The 25,217-nt window shown below is 36.2% G+C and overlaps 4 protein-coding genes across 7 annotated transcripts; 2 read left to right on the top strand and 2 right to left on the bottom strand.

The window, feature by feature from the left end:
- The first annotated feature begins 1,048 nt into the window (after positions 1 to 1,048).
- On the top strand, positions 1,049 to 3,093 carry LOC123867852 (ribulose-phosphate 3-epimerase). The gene is made up of 4 exons (XM_045910152.1): positions 1,049 to 1,446; positions 1,608 to 1,715; positions 1,959 to 2,180; positions 2,711 to 3,093. Exons 1-4 carry the CDS (start codon positions 1,210 to 1,212, stop codon positions 2,819 to 2,821), a joined length of 678 nt encoding a protein of 225 aa, XP_045766108.1. The 5' UTR covers positions 1,049 to 1,209; the 3' UTR covers positions 2,822 to 3,093.
- Positions 3,094 to 3,095: 2 nt separating this feature from the next.
- On the bottom strand, positions 3,096 to 5,169 carry LOC123867842 (putative methyltransferase C9orf114). Its single transcript, XM_045910138.1, has 3 exons — positions 4,520 to 5,169; positions 3,622 to 3,894; positions 3,096 to 3,491 (listed from the first exon to the last, which is right to left on the bottom strand). Exons 1-3 carry the CDS (start codon positions 5,071 to 5,073, stop codon positions 3,104 to 3,106), a joined length of 1,215 nt encoding a protein of 404 aa, XP_045766094.1. The 5' UTR covers positions 5,074 to 5,169; the 3' UTR covers positions 3,096 to 3,103.
- Positions 5,170 to 6,661: 1,492 nt separating this feature from the next.
- LOC123867833 (gastrula zinc finger protein XlCGF57.1-like) lies at positions 6,662 to 10,692 on the bottom strand. Of its 4 annotated transcripts, none has more exons than XM_045910125.1 (4): positions 10,176 to 10,692; positions 9,943 to 10,000; positions 7,411 to 8,866; positions 6,662 to 7,326 (listed from the first exon to the last, which is right to left on the bottom strand). In XM_045910125.1, exons 1-4 carry the CDS (start codon positions 10,272 to 10,274, stop codon positions 7,221 to 7,223), a joined length of 1,719 nt encoding a protein of 572 aa, XP_045766081.1. In that variant the 5' UTR covers positions 10,275 to 10,692; the 3' UTR covers positions 6,662 to 7,220. The 4 variants fall into 4 exon arrangements, with proteins under 4 accessions (XP_045766081.1, XP_045766082.1, XP_045766079.1 ...); XM_045910126.1 differs by having other exon boundaries at positions 6,662 to 8,415; positions 8,503 to 8,866; XM_045910123.1 differs by having other exon boundaries at positions 6,662 to 8,866; positions 10,176 to 10,298; positions 10,419 to 10,692.
- A 3,368-nt stretch (positions 10,693 to 14,060) lies between these two features.
- Positions 14,061 to 24,561, top strand: LOC123867834 (bifunctional purine biosynthesis protein ATIC). The gene is made up of 11 exons (XM_045910127.1): positions 14,061 to 14,233; positions 16,243 to 16,363; positions 17,139 to 17,355; positions 18,086 to 18,361; positions 18,976 to 19,088; positions 19,456 to 19,679; positions 20,286 to 20,534; positions 20,937 to 21,158; positions 21,799 to 21,976; positions 22,355 to 22,518; positions 23,915 to 24,561. The coding sequence occupies exons 2-11, from the start codon at positions 16,342 to 16,344 to the stop codon at positions 24,032 to 24,034; spliced, it is 1,785 nt and encodes a 594-aa protein (XP_045766083.1). The 5' UTR covers positions 14,061 to 14,233; positions 16,243 to 16,341; the 3' UTR covers positions 24,035 to 24,561.
- Positions 24,562 to 25,217: the final 656 nt, after the last annotated feature.

Below are 25,217 nucleotides of genomic sequence, written 5' to 3'. Positions count from 1 at the left end.
TCTTAAACTAGCGACCCACCCCGGCTTGACACGGGTGCAATAATGATACTAAATATACTTACTATAGAATTTCTTTATATACAACGTTCACAGCTTTTTTTATCATTAGACAATAGAAACATGTTTTCTTTCGAGGTTACTCTTGAAAGCGACATATAATTGGCCGTGTGAAAAACACTCAACGCCTGCAACGTTGAAAGTTTGACCCTTCGATTTATTAATGGTAAATTATTTCTCGTAAAAAGTTAAGAATAAAATTGGTTATTGTGGGTTATCCCTAAGAGATAGACATATTATACCATCGCGGACTTTTTCTAGACCCTTTTAAGGTCTACAATTATTACTGTAGTACATTATTTTGATCTATCCCGAAGGGTTCAGCCAGTGTTTACAATGTAAGCGCCATAAAATGTGTTTATTTACGACATCACATTAGAAACCTCTACAATTATTATTAGTGTTTCTCTACTATATTATGCATGTATTATACATATTAACCTTCCTCTTGAATCACTCTATCTATTAAGTAAACCGCATCAAAATCCGTTGCGTAGTTTTAAAGATCTAAGCATCTAAAGGGACAGACAGATAGACAGGGAAGCGACTTTGTTTTATACTATGTAGTGATACACAAGTGCTCTGTCGGTGTTGAAATATCAAATCAATGTGTTGTACAGTGCGGCAAGGATCTTCTGGCACTTGGATGACATGGACAGGGAGGCGTACAAGCACAAGCACAAGCACAAGGATGCCAGCAAATAAAATCTCTTGAAAATATGTTTAAAATATCAATGTAAGTTTTATCTAATTTTGCAATGAACGTATGTAAACCGTATGCCATGTCCTTGTCATAATAATTATTAAGGCGCACTACACGGGTCTGGCCGTGAAATTCAAGTTTAATTTGGTTTTCCAAATCCAATTTTTACAAATTGCGAAAAACCAAATCAAATTTGAATTTCGCGGGCTGACCCGTGTGGTGTGGTGTATGCTCTTTTTAAGCTCGATGCCATGATTGTCACCTAGGTCACAGAATAATATACAATTAATTGTCAAGTGTCAACATTTGCTAATCTAAACTCTAAACTAACCTTAAAAAATGATAAGTGATAAAAAGCGATAACCTTTGCTCATTTTGTTTTTATTAAATAATAGGTAGCTTAGTTTATTTTAATTCTTTTACGCGGTGTTTAATTCCTAGCACATAAAATGACTCGTCACTTAAAAGCTTTAATTGGACCTAGTATTCTTAATGCCGACTTATCGAAGTTGCACGAAGAATCTCAAAAACTCTTGGATAATGGAGCAGATTATTTACATTTAGACGTTATGGATGGACATTTTGTTCCCAATTTAACATTTGGTCATCCTGTAGTGAAATGTCTTCGTAGTAAAATAAAGGATGCTTTTTTTGAAACCCATATGATGGTATCAAAACCAGAGCAGGTATTGGCAATAGTCAAATAATATACTTACTTAATAATATTTATTCTGTAGATTTACCTACTTCTAATTTAAAACAAATTTATATTTTAGCATAGATATGTTATTTTGGGCATAGGTTTCAAAGTCATTGCAAATAATAAGTCAATTTATGTATGTTGCAGTGGATAGCCCCTATGGCTGATGCAGGTGTCAATCAATATACTTTTCATATTGAACCAGTAACTAACGTGGAAGATGTATGCAGAAAAATAAAGGAACATGGAATGAAGGTATGTTGCTATAATTTTACCTTAAACCTATTAACCTTCCTAAGCCTAAAAACACATATTCAAAATTTCAAAAAATGCAAATAATTGTAAGGAACATAGAATACAACTTCTCATGATATTACTATCAAGAATTCCTGATGTATAATTTGTGCAATAACATCATATCTAGAATAGATGATAGTATTAGTCTACACCTATATTTTATAGAAAGTATGAATAAATGAATTTTATTAAATATTCCAGGTTGGAGTGGCAATTAAACCTGGTACACCTGTATCAGAAGTGGAGAAATACATTGACATATCAGACATGGTGCTTATAATGACAGTTGAGCCTGGTTTCGGAGGACAGAAGTTTATGGAGAATCAGATGGAGAAAGTAAAATACCTCAGGGAACATTATCCTTTGCTTGATATTGAAGTGGATGGTGGAGTAGGACCCTCAACGATAAATTGTTGTGCTAATGTAAGTATTATTTTGTACAATATGATAAATTATTCAGCTAAAGTCTACGCCTAGTTTCTCCTTTCACCATAGGTTGTCTGGTGGAGATTGTCCTGAGCAATAAGGCCGCCTATGCATACAATTGTTTTTAGTTTTTCTGTTTCTTCCTTTGATGTTATTTCATGTTTTGTGTGCAATAAAGTTTTTATCTATCTATGTAAAATTCTACTACTATATTAGAATTATTATTAAGTAATAAAACAAATGAGAAAAGAAGAGACTTGAGACTTTCTAAATATAACTAACTTTATATTTCCTGTTTGCCTGCTTGAAAGTTGTTTTCCACCAGGTATAGCAGAACCTAGTATCTCAGTTGATCAATTACAACTTAAGCAGTTATTTAATTCTTAATTATACTGTTTAGTGGATTGTGCAAAATGCAAACAAACTAATAAAAAGACACGCAATTTTATAACACCTGCTTGAGTCATGAAAACTAGAGATTCATTTTCAAATATAAACCAATCAAATAACATACAAATTTATTTCAGGCTGGGGCCAACATGATTGTATCTGGAACAGCTGTTATTGGAGCTGCAGATCAATCGGCAACTATTAAACTTCTGAAGGAGACAGTGCAAAGTGTCATTGATAAAGAATAATTTTAACTATAAATTATTCTGCATCAAAACATAGAAATGATTGCCAAGACTGTAGTACTAAAAAATGAGCAAAATGGTAACAATGGGATCTTAAATAGATAACAGATTTTTTTTTCTAAAAGGAAATAAAATGGCATTGTGTTATCTTAAAATATAATTCTGTCTTAAAAAGCAATGTTTAATATACTTGTACAAAAAAGTACACATTCCTATGAATATAAAATGTCTTATATAAGATTTTGTAGTTTTATAAAATAAAGAAATTACTTTTTTCTCTTAGTTTTAATCAAATCTTCTCAAATCTAAATGGTTTTCATCGCTTGATAAATCCGTTTTTGATGCTGGGAATGTTGAACTGACAGCTATCCCTGTCTCTTTAAATATCATAGGTTCATTGTTTGCTTTTAATTTTGTTCTCAGGCTTGACATAGCTATTAGGATTGCTTCCTCTGTTCGAATAGTCCTGGAGCCCTGCCTTGGCAGAACATTTACATAGTGGTTGAAAAGTAGAGAAGAATCATCAACTTGTAACTGTTCATCACTTTCTAGTGCTGCCTCTATGCCATGCAGACCTCCAAAAACTATTAGAGCATGATTATAATTTACTCCTTTATCTGGCAAATCATCTATTGGAGTGCCCCTGTCGGATGTTCCTATAGTTACATCATACCTATAAAAACAAAAATAGAAATATTAAAATTTAACAGTTGATACATTCTAACTTGTACCTAAATTTATCCGAGTATTTATTGAATAGTATTTGAACAAGTGCATAATAAAGTTAGTGTAAAAAAGCCTACCCATCTTTGTAAGGGCATTTTGTAAATAATTGACTCAAACTGTTAACAATTCTCACAGTATAGCCCCAGTAAACTCCTGTTTCAGCCCTTGGAGTTGACAAGCTGACAATCTTCCCTTTTAACTTTTTGCTACCCTCTGAAGTAGGCATCATTTTAACTGTAACTCTGATCCCAGGGTTTAACAATTTATCAGTAGATACATCCTGCAATAACCCCACATTGACCTGAGAACCACGTCCAGGCTTCACCTTTTTATTCATAGTAATACCTTCCCTGCAACAATACAAATAAACTTTAAATCATGTAATTAAGATAATATTAATTCGCTTGCTGAACAACATTAATTTTCCACTGATGCATTAACTTTCAATCAAATAAAGAGAAAAGGCAAAAAAATCTTCATGAAATATTCTAAACTAGCTGATGCCCATGATTTTGTTTATGTGGATTTAGGTTTCCAAATCCTGTGGGAACTGTTTCATTTTTGGGGATAAAAAGTAGCCTATGTCACTCCAGGTATTTAACTTTACCCATGCAAAAAATTATGTAAATCTGTTGCTCTGTTGTGACTTGATTGAAGGACAAACAAACACTTTCACATTTATAATATGGGTAGTAATGATGATTAAACTTCAATGAACATAATGTGATAATGATGATGTATGTAGTTAAAAAGTTATGAGGAAACACAAGTAAACAAGCTTGCTACTTTTATACTAGTGTAAAAAATTCTAAAGAATCCCCCATTTTCATAACTATAGCGGAATTTAAATTGAGTATTTATGTATAGATTTACAGTTAACAAACCAAACTCTAGTAATGCTAGAGTTATTCATCATTCCAATATTAAAATTGCAATTTACATTGTTTTAGATGATCAATCAAAAAATACCTATACCTGAATTTGAAATCATTTGACTGCCTCAAATGGTGTGGGGCATCAAGTGGGTTGAGCAGGCCAGCAAACTCGAGATCTTTATGCAATGGGAAAAAATGTTTTCTCAAGTACTGTGGGCACTCTAAGTACTGCAATATTCTTGCCAGTTGGACACAACTCCTGCGCGCCACTGTGACACCATCAGCCTCCTCTAATTTGGACTTTTTAGTGTTTATCTTATCACCAATATCATCGTATACGATGACTTCGTCAACACAAAAGACACATGCGGCTCTAGCAATTTGCCCTGCCAAATAGGTACGCAATTCCGCTGACTGAGCGTTTTCCAATATCGATCCTGGCACGGCTATGCTAACAGTAGATATTTCCGCATTCTTTTTCGTTATTTCACTCTCTACTTTTTCTTTCAATTCTATTTCCTTTTCAAGAGCTAACCGCTTCTCACGTTTGATAATCTTTTCCTCATTTCTTTGGCGTTTTTGTGCTTTACGTTCTTGGTTTATTTCACGCCAACTTTTACCAGGTTGTTTTAACGTTACTGGTTGTGAAGACATGTTTTTTTATATATTTTATGGATGTATTTACAATTATAAAAATTTTACAACACGTTGCTCTTACAATTTGATTTTTTAATTTTTGTTGTTGTGTAGTGTAATTTTTTTCGTCTCTATTCTTTTTTTCAAATTTATTTTACGGCCCTGGAATCTAGATTGGATAGGCCTAGGATTTTATCCATAGATTATCTACGATAAGCCTACCGGATTACTGGTCTGTGGGCCCATCCACCGACATCTTGGTTTTTTTAGGCTTAAAAGGGCTAGAACCCAGAGCCGTAAAACCTGTTTAAAAAAATTTTTAACTGGCTTTACGGCTCTGGATTCTAGCTCTTTTGATATCACTTTGGTCCTGGTGGTATCACTGGTATGAGTGTTCACCATATATTAACCCAGAGCCGTAAAACCTGTTTAAAAAAATTTTAACTGGCTTTACGGCTCTGGATTCTAGCTCTTTTGATATCACTTTGGTCCTGGTGGTATCACTGGTATGAGTGTTCACCATATAATTAACTAGATGATGCCCGCAGCTTCGCCCACGTTGATTTAGGTTTTTAAAATCCCGTGGGAACTTTTGATTTTCCAAGACAAAAATAGCCTTATCTATAGTAGCCCATACCCGGGTCGCAAGATGATGTCTCTTTACCAAAACAATCGTAAAACATTTAAACGTAGTTAGGTTGATTGATGATCCTTTAAAAATTTCGTGGGATCACCAATTATTTAGCAATGCAATTCCTTACAGCATCAGTTGAGAAGTTGGGTCGTCGAGGTCAACGATAAAGTCTTTACTTGGTATATCTAGGTACCTCTAATATCAATTTATAACAGATAGTTTCCAAATCCCAGCAGCTTTGGTGGCCAGGGTCCCCTGAGCATCAGGAATAAAAGGTTGAAATCGATATTTTTTTTGGATCAATGCCGCAAAGTTTATTTATAGATTAAAATAAAAATTACGCAAATCGGTTCAGAAATTCCGGAGATTTCGGTGTACACCAAAAAGAACACGAAGAAGAAAAACACAACTCCTTCGTTTATGAAAGTTGGTTAAAATATCAAATTACCCGAGCTTTAAATGAATAAAGTAATTATTTCGAAATTAAACGTCAATTTTATGTAGGTATTAGTAGTATTTATTTATTACGTATAGATTATTTATTATAGATGGGAGTGTAAGGAGCACATACCCTGTACGTAGGTAGTTACATCGATTACAATAGATAGGTAGTAGGGTAGTCACTAAAAATATTACATTCATACCACACCATTTGCCTATGCTAGCGCCATTTTAGAGGGTTCTCAAAATATTAATTTCTATTTATATCTGGACACCATGGACATCCCCATATCCATAACAAATCGTGCTCCTTACCTCTACACTCCATACCCCTTATGAGATTGTCCTCCTTACCTGCATTCCATAGGCAAAGGTAAGCATGTGCAGTGCAACATATCTGTCGATGGTTATAGTATCAATATTTAGCTTCCATTGATACTGAGGAGATACATTTAGAAAAAATAAGCCACAAAAATACCTCACGTTCAAGGGTCAAATTGAAAATGAGGAAATAAAACAATAAAATGATGAGTTTTTAATGTTTATTAATTAATTTTAATAAAAATAATTTAGTACTGTATTCTAATAAGTACCTAGTGTAAAATAAAACTTGTTTTCGAGATCAAACGCCAACTCAATAACCGAGCGAAGCGAGCTCTCAAAGTTTACTTAGGTGAATTTGCACTTGTAAGTCTGTCTATCTATCAGAGCCTTGTATAGTAGAAGTTTTTATTAGAATTAATGCACTTATCTACTACTCCTTTAAAGTGGATGCGACGGGTCTGCCCGCGAAATTCAAATTTAAATTTTTTTTCGCATTTGTAAACTAATACGACAATGTAGGCTTATGGCATACTTATTGTCACAAAGTCGATATTAGAGCTAATTTCTTAAACTAGACTTAAACCTGTGAGGATGATACTGCCATTGTCGCAATTAAAATGCCATAAGCCTACGTTGTCGTATTAGTTTACAAATTGCGAAAAACCAAATTAAATTTGAATTTCGCGGGCAGACCCGTCTCACGCTCCTTAAAAACAAATCTTTATCTAATGCTATCATGTTGAACAAATAACTATTAACTAAACATTTACTGACAATGCTCACAAGAAAAACTTTTCGCAACTATGCGAGTCCTCATGCGTGTTGCCATAGTGCTCTTGTTTGAAAATTTTTGCTGGCAATGCAAACAAGAATATGGTTTCCCAGCAGTGTGAGTCTTCATGTGAGTTATTAAATACTTTTTAGCTGAACATTTATACTCACAATGTTCACAATGAAAACTTTTCTTAACTATGTGAGTCCTCATGTGGGTTCGCATAGTACTTTTGTTTGTAAATGTTTGCTGGCAATGCAAACAAGAATATGGTTTCCCAGCAGTGTGAGTCTTCATATGAGTTATTAAATACCTTTTAGCTGAACATTTATACTGACAATGCTCACAATAAAAAGTTTTCTTAACTATGTGATTCCTCATGTGGGTCTTCATGTAACTTATGGTTGAAAATGTTTGCTGGCAATGCAAACAAGAATATGGTTTCTCACCTGTGTGAGTCCTCATGTGTTTGCTCAAGGAACTTTGGATTGTACATTTGTAGTGGCAATGCTTACACATATATGGTTTCTCGCCAGTGTGCGTCCTCATGTGGACTTTTAAAGCACTTTTGGTTGAATGTTTACACTGACAAAGCTCACATGTAAAAGGTTTCTCGCCCGTGTGAGTCCTCTTGTGGATATTTAAATAGCTTTTGGTTATACATTTAAACTGGCACAGCTCACAAGAATATGGTTTATCATCTGTGTGAATTTTCAGGTGATTAGCTAAATGTTCTTTTCGTGTAAATTTTGTATGGCAGTGTTTACAATGATGTGGTTTCACACCACTGTGACCTATCATATGAGCAGTCAAATGATGTTTTCGTGCAAATGTCTTCTGGCAAACCGTACAAGCGTGAGGCCTCTCGCCCGTGTGAGTGTTCAGATGATTATTTAAATGAGCTTTCCTTCTAAAAGTTACACTGCAATAAATGCAAGGAAATAGTTTCTCTCCCGTGTGAATCTTTATATGAGCAGTTAGATTGTGTTTATGTGAAAATGCCTTCTTGCAAAAGTTGCAAGCGTAAGGTTTCTCGCCAGTGTGAGTCCTCATGTGTATTGTTAGGCAATGTTTATAACCAAATCTCCGGTGGCAAATGTTACAACTAAAAGGTTTCTCGCCAGCATGAGTCATTGTATGAACGGTTAAATCATATTTCTGAGCAAATTGTTTCTGGCAAAAATTACAAGTGTAACATTTCGTAACTGTATGACTCTTCATTATATGAGTCATTAAATGATACTTTGTAGCAAATTGTTTCTGACAAGAATTACAAGAGTGAGCTTTAGTAACTGAGTGAGTCTTCATATGATTGGCTAAATGATGTTTTGTAGCAAATATTTTCTGGCAAAAGTTACAAGAATGAGGCCCATCACCACTTTTATTCAAATATAATTTGACAAAAAAACCACTGTTAGTATTATTGTGAGAATGTGTCTTATAATTATAATAGTCACCAGATGATCTATTGTCAATGTTTTGTACATTTGTATGTGTTATGTCATCACGAATTTTTACATTTGGAGATCCTTGTATATTCAATGTGCTTGCTGTATTATGGTTGGTGCTGTTCTCTATCACCATGGTATGTTGCACTCTTTTGTCTTTGTCAGTTGGATGTTTTATATGTGAAGAAGCGCCTGAAAGAAAACATTTTTGGTACAATATGATAATACGTGGAATCTGTCATTATAAGAATTATCAAAGGACTAGACAAATATGTGGCATATTGTAACAGGCTGGGACTTTGGGATTGTAATACGACAGTCTCTCACAATTGATGTTTTTACTGACTGCCACTGATCACACCTGTTGAAATTTTGGCAAGTTTAATTCAATACTAACATCCAACTATTTTCTTGTCCTAGTGATTTCATAGCTATTCTGAAGTAGACTGAATTATATTCATATATAACACAGGTTATCTAAAAGTTTATTGTTAACTACTTTTCCGCTATACATACAATTAGGAACAATAACTAAAGCAAAAAAAAAACAAAAGAAAAAAAAGCAGACTTCAATAACCAACCACAAGCACTAAAAGTAAAAATTTTGTTGACTCGATCCTTGGCATGAGAATACACCTATTATTCTATTATATTTTGTTGTTCTAAATCCATAACTAAGCCATATATTGATTTATCTCTCCATTATCTATGCCCTAAAACATTGAATATAGTAAACTTGTATTTATTTTAAAATTTGTGGCCCTAAAAAAATCTCTGTTTTAGGGCAAATTTTGAGGCAACTTTGTGCAAATAAACTATATAAAAAACTAGAGAATTGAAAAATTAACGTTATTAAGTCACCCTTTACTTCGTAATAATTTCGAATGTCGAATTTTTGTACTTTTTGATTAAAATGTGATATTTAGCTATATTATTAATCAGATATAATAACAAGCATTGTTACCAACATAATTAAAAAAAACAGCCAAGTGCATGCCTGACTCACACAAAAAGGGTTCCATACAATCATACAAGCATTACACACAAAGCAGACAATATAAATACACAAACTGTGAAAATATCAACTCTCTAGCTATTACGGTTCACAAGATACAGCCCTTCGACAGACAGACTTAGTAAGTATAGGGTCCTGTTGGCACACTTTGAGTATGGAGGAATGGAAAAAAGCACAGTTACATAATATTATGTATAACAATTGTATGATATGCAACCAGTTAGACTAACATCCTCCTTTCCTCCTCACTTACCAATAATAGTTTTAGTACTGTCTGTGGAAAAACTTGCCTCAGCTTGAGAGTGGTCCAGCTGCAAAACAAAATATATATACAGATACCAGTTACTTGCTACTCTGTTACCATATTTTGCCATTGGCATTTAGACAGAGATCTATAGAGTGTACTTTGACTTTGCTCCTACCAATCGGAATTAAAATGAAGCAGACTGAAAATAAATTCTCTATATAAAATGTATAATTTCTTACCTTATGTGTCTTTATATTATGTCCTGTAGACAATGTTGTTTCTCTATCTTCAGATGAGTGTAGTGCTTTTCGTAAGGCAGCATTTTCTTTTCTTATCATTGTTACTGTTGTAATGAGTCCTAGCTGATGACATGTTACATACAATGTTACAGACTTAGCATTTATTATATGAAGAAAATAAGGAGAAGTTTGCAAGTACTTATGCTATTTAACCTATTTGGTAATGCACTTGTTCAAACTTACAGATACACTCTCCAGTACACTTTGATCTATGCTCAATATATACCAAAGAATTATACTTAATTAATAAACAATTATTATGAAATTAAGAGGTATGTGGTAGCCTTAGATGTAGCTATCTAAAGATAATATAAAGTGTGACCAGAAATATGTTGTTAATGGCAATTTGATTAAGAAAGAATCCGGAAATTTCCATTATTATGATATCAACATGTAGTTCGACTAATTATGATAAAAATAATGGTTAGGTTATGTTAGAACCTAAAAAAAAAAATCTTTAAAATCAAAGAGTATGTAAAGACTTCGTCTGTGTTAGCGTTTGCTGGCGGGCGTGTTGTGCCTTTTTGGAATGTTTTTTTTGTTAAAAGTAGCCGGTTTTTGTGTTTCAAGTTGGTGTTTTATTGGTGCTGAAACCATGCTGGAACCTGGAACTGACTGGGAAGCACTCTAAAGGGGCGCCGCGCGTATGTCGCCAAGCGCCGGCACAGACGAAGTCCATACTTATATAGTTTTCCTAACTTGTGAATAACTACAAACTTGACATTGCCTAATCTTTGTAAAGCCAGACAAGAGAAAAAAAAAAGCCAGACGTGAGAAAAAACTTCCGGATATAAAAGGACCAAATATATATATAAATGATATATCGCAGCGACGCGAGACCTATGGGTGATATATTTTATTCCGTGGAGCATCACCACAGAACATTATTGGAGCCAAACAATGACTTTCTAAGCAAGGACATCGCACTGGCGCGCATAACAAGGGACCAAGTAAGTGTGCTTATACTCGGTGTAAGCACACTTTCTTCATTAGTCGCATGTTGACTGCAAAGCTGTCAAGACGCCTAAATGCGCGATCAAAAAGTGCCGAAATAATACGTTAACGACGCAGAAAAGAGATGGTGTGACTTACCACCGGTAAGTTAATTTTATTTACGTAAGATAACATGCGAAAAAGTGTAAAATACTTAGTAAAACCATTGAAAACACTAGAAATATCTAAAATTATTTACAATGTTCCCATTCCTTTCTCTCACGCACATCGGAAAGAGACAGATGGAAGGGCGCGTCACGAATGTCGGAAAAACAAAACTGTGGAGTAGCTTTTTTTTGTTCAATGTAAAATCTATTGGCCATTATTGTATCACATTTATTTTATTACTAGCTGTGCCCGCGACTTCGTTCGCTCGGAATAGCTCTCAGCGCGCTTTATATAGCCACGAACGCTCAGGCGCGAGGCGTGTATCTGTACGTTAAAAATGTTCGCCGCGATTCTTTAAATTGACATAACTTTTTTATTTATGAACCGATTGACATGAAATAAACACTAAATGTTAAGTGAAGCTTACTACAATATATTAGTGACAACCGTATCTAAATCGAATAAGCCGTTTCTGATATTAGCGTGCACAAACACACAGACAAACAGACAAAAAAATAATTAATTACAATTTCGGGTTTGGCATCGATAAAAAAAAAGTAGCAGGGGTTGTTATTATTAACAACCCCTGCTACTTTTTTTTTTATATATTTCCATTGTACAGACACCACTTTTCTACAACTTTATTATATGTATAGATAGATCTTTTGACGACCTCCGGTGCGCAGTGGTAGCGCGGTGGATTTGTATGACGAGGGTCCCGGGTTCGATTCCCGGCTGGGCCGATTGAGATTTTCTTAATTGGTTTAGGTCGGCTGGTGGGAGGCTTTTGGCCATCTTGATTCAAGGCCCATCTTGAATCCGCCATTTTGGTTTTATTTTTCAGCTCCCTGTCAATTGGATGAAGTTCTGAGTGACATTTGTTCGAGCACCCCCCACCTATCTTCAATACCCTGGCCGTGCTCCTCACCGAAATCCTCAATCATCAGCTCTATCCATATTTTTCCTCCGAATCATTTTTTGTCCTCTATACGAAACCATCGGTAAAAAAAAACATACAAAATTTTACAGAAGAGGTGATCAAATGAGTCAGTCAGTCAGTCAGTCAGTTAGTGAATCAGCACGAGCAGAATAGTATATAGTATAGATATAGTATAATAGTTTCATATTTACAAAAACGAAAAATCTCTCAAAGAAATAACAAAAATTAATAGTGCTACACTACTCCATTCCATTTTTTGTTCAAGTTTGCTTCTAAAATCACCTTATTCAGCTTCGAGTGCAAAAATCGATTTACATTGCGGCTTAATCACTAGGGTTAGTTTACAGGACTTGAATGTTAGCGGGAATGTATAAATGGAGCAGTTGAAGCTACATAGGGTGAATTTAGAAACGTGTGCCATGTTTGGGCTCTTGTGTTGTATGCCACGATGTGTCCATGCTTAGAAAGTCATTGGAGCCAAAGCATAATTGGAGCAAAAAAAAGTTAGGAAGAAACCTAGCAGAGCCATAGCAGAGCTGCTTGTTTGGTTATATTGGCAGTACTGTCTTTCTGTCAGTTGAGTCATGAGCAGGTCATGAGCAGAGACGTGCTACCTAAACATGATTGTGCACTTCAGCTTTAATTCCCTGCAAAAATAAATTCTATTGCATTAGCATAAAGTCCAATTTCCAATACAATTATGCTAAGCAGAAAAACGAGCCGAGCGAGAGGTCTATAAATTGGAGTGTGTCACTGTCTAATGGATTGCAAGCATAAAAAAATATTTTCTATGGTACGAATTATGATGTAGCTCACAAAGTTCTTTTTCAGTGTTTATTTAATTTCAAACAACAAGATTACTTTCTTTTGTTTTCGCAGTAATTTTCATACTGTTATCTTTATTTTATAATGTCATTAAAATATCATTTAGTTTAAAAAGTATTATAAATATTTTTTTAAATTAATAGGATGACAACACTGGGTGTCAAGCAAAACAATATGGCGAACATTCTGTACTATACTATACAGAAGTAGTAAGGTAACCATAATTTGATTGTTTAATGGAAGTGTTTTTTTCTGTTTATCGATAGATTTCTCAAAAATGAAGACTTAAGGCAAAAATGGATCGCTGTCGTTCCAGGAAATATCACCAAATATTCGGCAGTTTGCGGAATGCATTTTAAAGCGGAAGATTTTGCTACGGCTTCGTGTGCACTGAATTTTTTTAAAAAAGACACGCTGTACCATCAATTTTCCCAAAAGTATGCCTTGCTTACGAACTTCCTAAAACTGTTTAGGACCTAAACACATGCACCAGATTATACAAAATAATTTTACTTACCTATATTATAGGTACCCATACTTAACATGACTGGTACTTTTTCGCAGAACAAAAAAAAATTGAATTTCTCTACTTTTATAACTACAGCGCGGCAGACTATGGCCTAAACCTTTATCATTCTGAGAAGAGACCCGTGCTCAGTAGTGAGCGGCGATGGGTTATCATGATGATTCATCCTCTCCTATTCTCATATAATCCGTCAAATGTCTTACATTATCAAATCGTGTTGTCACCCTAATAGAAAGGGACACAATCCAATTTAGCGCTATCTCAATAGGCTCGTTTTTGGTGTCTCAGTGCACAATCTTGTTTAGGTAGCATGTCTCTGGTCATGAGTGATATAATGTTGGTATTGAAGCATGCAACATATTTCAAACATTTTCATAATTTTTGTTTTTGTACAGATTCTTTGAATTGGAGCCATAGAGTAGGATTATATTGGAGCCTATGATTGGAGCACTCTCAGCACACAGATGACAGCACAATAAAATCATAGATATATGTAATAAAATAAAGAAGAATAAGAAATAAATTAAATAATTGTAATTTAAGTGAATGATCTGTTGTGGAATGATCTATTAATATACCTAAATAACTTTCTAGCTCGTACTGAAGGTAATTTAAAAAGATTCTACATTCATGTTTTCGTTGCTTACCTATTCACAACAATACCTCCCAACCTTCCAACTTTATTCCAAAATTAAGTATGTACTTGTTTTGCTTACTTTTACTACTTAGTACAGATCTCCTCTCAGCTCAGAATGATAAGGTTTAAGGCCGTAGTCCACTACTGTAGCCAAGTGCCGTTTTGCACACTTCGCTCACTTTTACTATGGAGAATTATCAAGCATGCTGGTGTCCTCACACTAGCTAATGATAACCTTTGAGCATTTTGCCATTAAAAGTTTGTTACTTATTTTTTTCAAATTGTTGTACTTTTAGGTTAAACAATGGGGCTGCTGGGGTCACCCATAAAAGCCCCTTAAAAATATCAAATTACAAAAAACTTAAGACTAAAAAGGCATGCCCTCTATCCTGGGATTGAACCCTGGACTCCCCAAATAGAAGACCAATCATTATTACTGCTTTATAATATATAGGAAGCATGGAAGTATAAATACTGCAAACTACTGATAGATATAATAAAATTGTTTTTCAGTGGCTCCATGTGTTCTAACATTGTACTTAGTATTAGGTATTTATATTTATAAACCCAGAATTTTTCATTTTATATCCCACTCGATACAATCATAAACAAATTGTGAAGACCCCCATTTTTTTGGATGTAACATCCGTCAGGTCTATTTTTTCGTATAAAATGTAGACTATGTCACTCAGACCATAAGTAGTTTAGGTGCTACGATGGAACACACTTAAATACAAACCTACATAAACTGCTAAAATCATAACCCTTCCTTTTGGCTTTGCTCTAGCCATAGTCAGGTAAAAAAGCAAATTGTGATAACCACTTACGCAAATTACTTAATATTTAATAATACACATACATAATATGAAAATTGTTTATTTTGAACACTTTATCACAATAGCTTACTGAGATTATTTCATCATTATTTACATCATATTGTTTTGCAGTAGGGCTGCCTCAGTTTTTGTTTGTTATTCTTCCGTTTTCGCCTAGATTAGCATAGAAGATGATAGGTTATATTGCAATATAACCGATAGCTATTGTTTTAGTTGGCTGAATTTATGTTTGTTTTACCCGACTGCGGCAAAGCCAAATGCAAGGGTTATGATTTTAGCAGTCTGTATGTATGTATGTGTGTATCCAGATTCTGTGTGTTCCACCGTAGCGCCTAAACTACTGGGCCGATTTTGATGAATGAGGTGTCAATGGATTTATCTTAAAGGTCCGGGTGACATATAGGCTACATTTTAAACCAAAAAATTGACCTAACGGATGTTACATGAAGTTGGGGTCCCCAATTTTTTTTTGTTATTCTATCGAGTGGAGTGTCAAATGAAAGAGGAAAAAATTTTGAGTTCATGAATATAAATGTCTTACAACATTAAAATATACTAAGGCGACAGAATAACAATTTTAGTATAATATTTTGTGTTTATTAAGATGATTGCAGTCAGGTTTTAGTTTTCAACTTTTTGATAGTGAAAGTCTCAATCCAATTGGCAGATATTGACTTTTAGCAGTGCCAATTGGCATAGGAGTGAGAGTAGCTGAATCAGCCAATCGGAAGTAATAGTTATTGTATTACGTAGTAACTAATACCTAATCTGTGACACAGTAGGTACTCTAGCAAACTTAGGTGTTTATTTAGGTGCAATAACATATTTTGTAACCATTAACATATTTTGTACTTACTTAAAAGTCTTTAAAAAAATATAAGTAAAATAATAATAAGTCAATCCCTCTAAAATATATACTTAATAAGATAATTTATATCCTAAGTGACAGTAAAAAAATATAAAACACAGGACCGTTTTAATAATGATTTAAGTATTCAATTCAAATAATAATTTAATATTAGGACTACTACTACTATTCAAATAAAATTAATACGAAAAGTGAATATTGGTTTAATAATAATATGAACAAACAGGGTTCTCAGCCCTAATTTTGTTTATCAAAACAAGTTTTCTGTTATCAGGATTCATTCAGGACCCCAATGAGAGGTCAACCTTGATAAATTTGTGAAGAACATTGCTCTCTCCGAACAGTACGATAATACAACTTAAAAGGTTCAGACATGGCCACCAATGGTAAATTAGGTATGTACATCTTATGCAATAAATAATGATTTTTGGTACCTATAATCAATAATCTTTAAAAAAATAAACTTTACTAATATTGTTTCATTGCATCCTAGAAGAAAGGATAAAGAATAATTTTGTGAATGTGTTCACTATTCTCAAAGTAAGTCCTACTATAATGCGATACATATTACCTATTTCTTTGTATGTAGCCTGTAGCACAACACCATTTTTTTATTGGGTGACCAGTTAAACCTCTATCTCACTTGGAGGTAAGTGTGCAGTCTAAGATTGGAGCGAACTGGAGCCTGGAAGATGTATTGCAGCTTTATCAAACCTTAACCTTAAGCGGTTTCTATTTTCTACGTGACATCGTACCGGAACGCTAAATCACTTAGCAACTTAACGTTTTCAGTAAGGCGTTAACTAGCCACAGCCGAAGCCTCCCAAGTTGCACCGAACAGACGTGATAAAATATAATACTTACTAGAAATTATAATGTTACTTATTGCACATGCCGGGAAATGAACTAGGACCTTCCCCTTATAATATGACCACAGCGGTTATGTTTGTCTTGTTTCTAAAATAACTGAACCACTGAAACTGAACAGTGACAGTGAGACATATAATTTTAAAAAGACAACTATAGTCAGCTTCAAAACTCTGCCTTTGATTGGTTCAATAGAATCTGGAGACTAATCATAATGTCAAAAACTTTAATTGACGTATTTTACAAGCTTTTATTCAAATAACTTAGTGGTAATAAAATGTAAATGCATCCTACCCTACACAGCTCTCCTCAGCGTGTCCGACAAGACCGGTTTGCTGCCTCTAGCGAAATGCCTTTCCGATATTGGCCTGGGCTTGGTGGGCAGCGGAGGGACCGCGACAGCCCTCCGGAATGCCGGCCTGAAAGTCCTCGACGTGTCTGACATCACAGGCGCTCCTGAAATGCTCGGAGGAAGGGTCAAGTCTTTACATCCTGCTGTACATGCTGGAATATTATCCAGGTAAGAAATTAGCAATGCTCGTTTCGCGGGAATAGGTTCTTTCCTTAAATAATAATTAAATATGACACAGATAAGGAAACTGTGCGTTATCAATTAAATTATAATGGGATTGTGGGGATACATTCCAAAACAAAACGATGTAATCAATGGTAAAATAATGTCAATAGCTTTACTTAATCCAATTTTGTTACAAACTACAACTAAAAACGTCAACTAGGTAGGTAAGGTACCTATATCTACCAATCGACGTCATTACTTTAGGATGGACTATCTACTCGGTAGTAGTAGACCGAGCAGTGTCTCTGTTCAGTCTACTACCACCATAGCAAAGTCTGTTCAGTCTACTACTACTATAATTACCATTATAGCCTCATTCGCGCGAGAGAAATAGAACAAATAGAACAAATTAGAAGAATAGAAGAAATTTGTTCAAATAGAACAAATGCATTCCCAAGTATCTGTTCACACGTCATCGCTTGTTTAACGCGCACTTTGTATTTTCAGCGCAACATCGGGTTTTCACGCAACGATTTTGACGCTCGTGCGAATTAGGGCTAAGTCTCACACTTAGAGTTAAATTGGTTGCAATTATAGTCTGAGTTTAAATGTAGTATGCTCTATAAATCTCAGCCTAATGAACCTAGGATTTAAGTTTTAACATTATAAAATATTCATTTTTTTTACTTCTAGTGGATATGTTATGAATTAATCGTGTTATGAATATTTTTAGGTTAACCGAATCTGACCAGGCTGACATGAAGCGACAGAAGTTTGATATGATAAGCGTGGTAGTTTGCAACCTTTACCCATTTGTTGAAACTGTATCCAAATCGGATGTCACCATAGCTGATGCTGTGGAAAACATTGACATTGGTGGTGTTACGTTACTCCGAGCAGCGGCCAAGAACCATGACAGAGTCACAGTCATCTGTGATCCCAGTGATTATGATAAGGTCATTGATGAGTTGAAACAAAGCAAGGAGCATCAGACTTCTTTGGATACAAGGTTTGTAGTAATCATTTAGTTCTTATAAAGTTTGTTAGGCTACATTTCTGGTGCCGTGGCCTCTACGGCCTCATAAGTGTGGTTTTACAGTGACGCTTTCGCCAGCGCGGTTGGTAAGCGTCGCGGGCCACGAGCTTTGCGTCTCTTGGATCGTTACATAGTAGCGCGGATGGCCGCGCTGACGGCAATTCGGCCACCGCGCTTATCACCCGCGCGGGCGGTAAGCGTCACTGTAAAACTAGCCTTAGTTTTTATTTTGATTCCTCTCTGAGTGATTTAAACGACATTGAAGATTTTTGCCTTAGATTTGTTGGTATTGATGCCAGCTATTGATTAGTACAGGTTTTATGCATGGCTATTTCGGAAAATGTCAGACATGAAGGCAGGCCAGGTGCAATACTAAACTATTCAAACTCCTTTCTAAATCTGCGCAGCTCTAGTCTTGTAGAAACGCTTCAGCTTATAGTTGAGTCATTTCAGAAAATGCTATTTTCAAAACTGGCCCAGATGGACTTTAAAAGTTCTTTTTTTTACAAATATTAAAGTCAAGCTTGATTCCATTACTTTTGTTATTTGTTCTACAACAATGATTGGTCTAATAATTTTGTTTTCAGACAAAAACTAGCTCTTAAGGCCTTCACACACACATCCCAATATGACGTTCACATCTCTGACTATTTCCGCAAACAGTATTCCGCCGGTGAAGCGCAGTTGACATTGAGATATGGTGAGTATACCACTTTTGTATGAATGAGATAGAATTTAAAGAATGAGAAGAAAAAATCGTAAAGGCCGAAAATAGGTAGGCTATTGGGTTTTTCTAATAAGAAATTCTCAGTACAAGCCCGGAAGTTGGCGGTGCGTCATCCCCGTGCCTCGGAAAGCACGTAAAGCCGTCGGTCCTGCTCCTGATTTCTCTCCTGTTGTGTCGAATTCTGTCCCATCGGGCTATGAGAGTGAGATAATAGAGAGTGCACCTGTGTTTGCGCACAGACTTGTGTACTATAGTATCTCCCACGCAATTGGCTAATTTCCGTCGTGGCTGAAATTTGGTCGGGAAACATTTGCCACCATTGTTTGTGATTTTGTCTCAGGTATGAACCCGCACCAAAAGCCAGCACAGGTGTTCACAACTCGCGACCGCTTGCCGCTGAAGACGATAAACGGTTCGCCAGGCTTCATTAACCTGTGTGACGCGTTGAACGCGTGGCAACTTGTCATAGAGTTGAAACAGGCTCTAGGGCTGCCGGCCGCTACCAGCTTCAAGCACGTCTCGCCAGCCGGGGCCGCGATAGGTCTGCCTTTAACTGAAGAAGAAGTAAGTTTAATATGAGGAGCAATAGTTGACGCTAAGTAAAAAGAGGCTTAGGACAGCCACATGTTATCAGAAATTGTGGCTAATTCTGTTTTACACAAGCTCTGACTGAAATGACAGATCTAAATGTATTGCTATCCTTTTCATGCTCTCTTCGCAAAAGAATAGTAGTTGTAATAACTAGATTGAGACCTATCAATTTAGTTTAGAGATTAAATAGGTAAATATAATGTGTGAGTTAAAATCTAATATCAGTGCCCCCGCCAAGACGAGCCAAACGTCTGTTATATTACATTTTAACTTGCAAACTGTTTTTTGAGAAAATCTGTAATTGGTCATATTTTTGTAGTTTTTGTCTACATAACTAGATAATGATAATGCTTGTGACTATGTCCGCGTGAATTTTGGTTTTTTAAAACTCACGTGGGGCCTCATTAAACTTACCCGCTGCGGATGAAAGCGGGTGCGCCCACCCGCTTTCATCCACAGCGGGTAATAGCCATTTTATAAGTAGTTAATTAATTCCATTGCTGAAATGTGGGAACGAGAGTTAATAAAATCTTTGAAGATGGTTTGGGCTGTGTCATTGGAATTGAATGTATTTTGTAGGCGTCAGTATGCATGGTTTCGGACTTGCTGCCGCAACTGTCGCCGCTGGCGTGTGCGTACGCGCGCGCTCGCGGCGCCGACCGCATGAGCTCGTTCGGGGACTTCATCGCGCTGTCCGACACGTGCGACGAGATCACGGCGCGGATCATCTCGAGGGAAGTGTCCGACGGAGTCATCGCGCCGGGGTACTCGTCTGAAGCGCTCGAACTGTTGAAGAAGAAGAAGGGAGGCGGCTACTGCGTTTTACAGGTGCGTCGTATGTTTTCATTGCTGAGTGTCGTGATCCTTTTCCATTAATCATAATCACATAATGGTAGAAGCTTTCTTGGGATAATAATGCTGTGGGTTCCCAGATCCTTTCGCATACAACTTGATTAAAAGAACGAGATTTCGTCTCTTAGGTTTTCTTTATATGTAGTTAATATCAGATGTTAGTGATAATTTCCGAGACCGACAAACGTGCTCTCCGAGACACGAAGCGAACAGGCCAAATTCGGACGTCCAAAGTCGGTCACTCACCCAGATCAGATTGCACAGAAATAAAATAACTCATGAAATTGTTCTGAAAATCTCAGTCTATCCTTACAGTTTGTTTTGTTTGATGTTTAAGTTAACAATCGGGTTTGTTAACACACAAATTCTTTTTTGCAGATGGATCCCAGCTATAATCCAGATTTGATGGAGCAGAAGACGATCTTTGGGCTCACCTTAGAACAGAGACGCAACGACGCTAAGATAACATCGGAATTATTCAGCAATGTTGTGACAGACAAGAAGACCCTCCCGTCCAACGCCGTGAGAGATCTTATCGTGGCGACGATTGCTCTTAAATACACTCAGAGCAATTCTGTGTGCTACGCCAGGGATGGCCAGGTAAGATTTCCGAAAAAACTAATATCTATATTTATTTGTTTTTGAAGAAATTGATATCGGTATTATTTCTGAGGGTTTTCGGGTTCCTGATTCAATTGGAAGTTCAAGATAGCCGTTGTAATTTTTTTTATGTTTTTAAGAAATCAATATGGGTGTTATAATTAAGGTTTTCGGGGTGTTGGTTAGGTACGAAAATGATTTCCATTTTGAAAAATAAAAGGCTTTGACTTTGAAATCAAAAATGACCGTCTATAATATAACATAAGCAGCGCAGGGGTTTTTATTACTTAAAGAAAATTGTATGTATTGCACCCATTTATTGCACCTACCATAAAGCACAAATGACAGGTTACATACCATAAAACACAAATGACAGGTTACAAAAAAGAAAACTTAAAATGTAGGTACAAAAAGGCGGTCTTATCGCTAAATAGCGATCTCTTCCAGCAAGGTGAACACTTTGATTCGGTAAGTTATCGTACGATAAGATGTATTTTCAATAGATAGACATTAGACATGTTATTGTCAATAACTTACCGAATCGAGTGTCCTGAATCGCCCTGCTGACAACCTTAACGCTAGGGAGAAAACGAACAAATGGACAGTAGGCGGTTGTTTTATTTATCGTACCTTTATTAAGGTGATAGGCATCGGGGCCGGGCAGCAGTCGCGTATCCACTGCACGCGGCTGGCGGGCGGCAAGGCGGCGCTGTGGTGGACGCGGTACCACCCCGCGGTGCGCGCCCTGCGCTTCAAGCGAGGGGTCACGCGCGCGGTCATCTCCAACGCGATCGACAACTACGTCAACGGCACCGTTGGTGAGTGACGTGACTGGCATCAAGATATGATGAAACCGAAAACTTTTCCTGCATCTAACAAAATGTTACTACTATTCAGACATATAATGCAACACAGCGAACGACCTTACCTTTATTTTAACCTTAGAATATAGTTACCTTACTTACTTAATCCTATGGCGGCCACAAAGCAGCTGTTCTGTTTGGCGCCCATTTTAAATACGAGCGGAAGTAATGCGAATGTTCCGTGCAAAGAAAAAAAGATCTTTGTTACTCTCAAGCCACGCCTAAAGATTGATAAAATATACTAGGTTTGGGCTGAAGATTGCTGCGTTCTAAATTAAAGATTAGTCCTTAACTCAACCATTCGGTTAACGTAACGCTTAATACACTTACCAGGTACCGACCTACCGCTCGACCAATGGAACTCGTTATTCGAAGGCTCCGCGCCCGCGCTCCTCACAGCGCAAGAACGAGATGAGTGGGTCAAGAAGATGGACAAAGTGGCGCTTGCCTCCGACGCATTCTTTCCCTTCAGGGACAACATCGACAGGGCGGTGCAGGTTTGTATTCACTTCTCCTCACTGCACATCAAATCATCTATTCAAATTGGATTTGCAATTGGGAAATTTATGAGATAATTAGCTAACGCCCGCAACTTCGTCCGCGTGAATTTAGGTATTTTAAAATCCCGTAGAAACTCTTGGATTTTCCGGGATAAAAAGTAGCCTATGTGTTATTCCAGGCTGTAAGCTATCTCCATCCCAGCCAAATCCGTCCAGTAGTTTTTATGTGAAAGAGTAACAAACATATACACATACATACACACAAACTTTCGTCTTTATAATATTGGTGTGATGATTTAATTGTGATGATTAATTACGTAAACTTAAAAACTAAAGCTACGAGGGTACCAAACGTGTCCTGGTCTAAGCAGATGCCCACAACAAACTCAGCCGGTTATTCTTTTTACTATCACCATTTCACAATATCACTTAAACTTACTGGAACTAGGGAATGTGGGTCAATAAACTATAACGACAAAATTCGTTTAAACTAGTCATCTCTTTTTCCTCATATGCCACGTAAAAAAGAATACCCCTTTTTTAGAACTGTTAACGTAAAACTGAATTAGCATTAATAAAGGCACCTAAGTAAAGCAGATTTCATATTGAAATACTAAGTGATGTGCCCGCGACTTCGTCCACGCGGATTTAGGATTTTTAAAATCCCGTGCGAACTCTTTGATTTTCCGGTTTAAAAGTAGCCTAGAATGCAAGCTATCTTAGAACCAGAACCAAACATGAAAATCTGTTTAATCAGTGGAGATGAAAAGATACTTCTGTTTGCTTACTTGATCTAGACACACTTTCGCATCTTTAATATTATATGGACTAGCTTATGCCCGCAACTTTGTACCGCGTGGACTACATAAATTACCAACCTCTACTTTACGCACTTAGGGGTTGTATTTTCAAAAATCCTTTCTTAGCGGATGTATGCGTCATAATAGCTATCAGCATTCCAAATTTCAGCTCGATCCGTCCAGTAGTTTCAGCTGTGCGTTGATAGATCAGTCAGTCAGTCAATCAATCAGTTAGGTTTTCCTTCTATATATTTAGATTAGACATAAGTGAAGATAATTTTTTTTTTCTTTAATCTGGCTTTACTCTGATTAGCCAATGTCAAGTTTGTGATATTTTCAAGTTATTGAATTTATACAAGTATGGACTCCGTCTGCGCCGGCGCCCGCCGACATACGCGCGGCGCCCCTTTAGAGCGCTTCCCAGTCAGTTCCACCACCAAAAAACACCAAATAACACAAAAACCAGCCACTTTTAACAAAAAAAAAACACTCCAAACACGCACAGCACGCGCGCCAGCAAACGCCATCGCAGACGAAGTCCAAGATAAATTTAACTATTATTATTTCCTGATCGAAAATAACGTCTATTTCAGTGCGGCGTGGAATACATCGGGAGCCCCGCCGGTTCCAACAACGACAAGGAAGTCATTGAAGCGTGCAACGAACACAAGATCATTCTCGCGCACACCAACCTGAGGCTTTTCCATCACTGAGTTTTTGCTCACCACAGGACTATTGCGTGAAATGACCGCTAACGGTCAAAACTAATATCCATGGTCATATCAAAGCAAAAGTTCTGATTCTTTACTTTTTTATGCGCAGAATCTAATACATATTATCTGGGGACTAAAAATAAAGCTGCTCTTTTTCGCAGATAAAATTTTAAAATAAGAATATAAACTTTTTCAACTCTCAATATTTTTACAAGAATAAATCTGTATAACCTTGGAGTATTGTTATGTTAAGATTTTTATAATGTTTCGAATATTTTTATGTTATTACTTAGATATATTATGTTTAAGTTTGTTATTTTTAGAATTTCGATTTTGTGAAAGATTAAAATATTTGTTAGAATCATGAAAAACTTTGTCTAACTTAAATGGAATGAATGAATCCCAATGATTCATTTCATGGGCAGTAATCTCTGTATTTTGTTTACATTCCATAATTTCCTGTTGTATTTGATATCTAGGTAAAGTAAGTTTTTTTTTAAATTAATAAACCTGATGAACTGTTTTATTATTTCATTTCCTTGTACGTGATCCATACTCAGTATAAATGCGAAAGTGTGTCTGCCCGTATTTTGCCTTGTGACGCCTCAGCCGCTGACAGAATAATAATTACTATTATAGTATAGCTTGCACCTGGAGTCTTCTAAAGATGGGCATGGGATCTTTTTGTCCAGAGGTAAAGAGTTCTCACAGGCTTGAAATTTCGGGCAGAAGCTATTACTAAATAAAACACGACTTTGTCTGTGTAAACCTCTAAAAGTAGTAGTATTAAACCTCTAAACAGTAACTTCATCCATGGTGCTGATTCGGTTAAACATAATCACAACTATTGACAGGTCTACTAAAGTGCAACCTACATTAGATTTGTACAACAGATTTAGCAGCAATTTCCGATCAGTGACATTGAACGATTAATTCAAGGTCATATTACGCTTGCTTTCCGTGAAAGACAGGAAATATCCGTCCATAATGGGAAAAAATTTAGTCCGGACGAGTGACAAAAATCCTTAGAGACTACTGCATAGTTCAAACAAAAATCAATGCAGTTAAGAATACCTAAATTTACATTATATCTAAATCATCCCTTAACATGCTTAACAACTCAAATAAATTTCATAAAAATTATTTTGGCAGTTACGAGCGAACATAGATACTCAGTAACAAA

Source organism: Maniola jurtina, chromosome 8 (assembly GCF_905333055.1).
Source record: "Maniola jurtina chromosome 8, ilManJurt1.1, whole genome shotgun sequence".
NCBI classification, from domain to species: Eukaryota; Metazoa; Arthropoda; class Insecta; order Lepidoptera; family Nymphalidae; genus Maniola; species Maniola jurtina.
Note: the sequence above shows the minus strand (reverse complement) of the source record. Positions and strands in the feature narration are given on the sequence as shown.

What these genes read in the sequence shown, in the direction of transcription:
- LOC123867852 (XM_045910152.1), top strand. Translation starts at nt 1,210, where the DNA reads ATGACTCGTCACTTAAAAGCTTTAATTGGACCTAGTATTCTTAATGCC. An exon ending in TAAAGGAACATGGAATGAAG is followed by an intron (nt 1,716 to 1,958) that starts GTATGTTGCTAT and finishes TAAATATTCCAG; the next exon opens with GTTGGAGTGGCAATTAAACC. An exon ending in CGATAAATTGTTGTGCTAAT is followed by an intron (nt 2,181 to 2,710) that starts GTAAGTATTATT and finishes AATTTATTTCAG; the next exon opens with GCTGGGGCCAACATGATTGT.
- LOC123867842 (XM_045910138.1), bottom strand. Translation starts at nt 5,073, where the DNA reads ATGTCTTCACAACCAGTAACGTTAAAACAACCTGGTAAAAGTTGGCGT. An exon ending in TCAAATGATTTCAAATTCAG is followed by an intron (nt 3,895 to 4,519) that starts GTATAGGTATTT and finishes GTATTGTTGCAG; the next exon opens with GGAAGGTATTACTATGAATA. An exon ending in AAATGCCCTTACAAAGATGG is followed by an intron (nt 3,492 to 3,621) that starts GTAGGCTTTTTT and finishes TTGTTTTTATAG; the next exon opens with GTATGATGTAACTATAGGAA.
- LOC123867833 (XM_045910123.1), bottom strand. Translation starts at nt 10,274, where the DNA reads ATGATAAGAAAAGAAAATGCTGCCTTACGAAAAGCACTACACTCATCT. An exon ending in ATAATATAAAGACACATAAG is followed by an intron (nt 10,001 to 10,175) that starts GTAAGAAATTAT and finishes TTTGTTTTGCAG; the next exon opens with CTGGACCACTCTCAAGCTGA. An exon ending in CAGTACTAAAACTATTATTG is followed by an intron (nt 8,867 to 9,942) that starts GTAAGTGAGGAG and finishes GTTTTCTTTCAG; the next exon opens with GCGCTTCTTCACATATAAAA.
- LOC123867834 (XM_045910127.1), top strand. Translation starts at nt 16,342, where the DNA reads ATGGCCACCAATGGTAAATTAG. An exon ending in GGCCACCAATGGTAAATTAG is followed by an intron (nt 16,364 to 17,138) that starts GTATGTACATCT and finishes TACCCTACACAG; the next exon opens with CTCTCCTCAGCGTGTCCGAC. An exon ending in GCTACGCCAGGGATGGCCAG is followed by an intron (nt 21,159 to 21,798) that starts GTAAGATTTCCG and finishes ACCTTTATTAAG; the next exon opens with GTGATAGGCATCGGGGCCGG.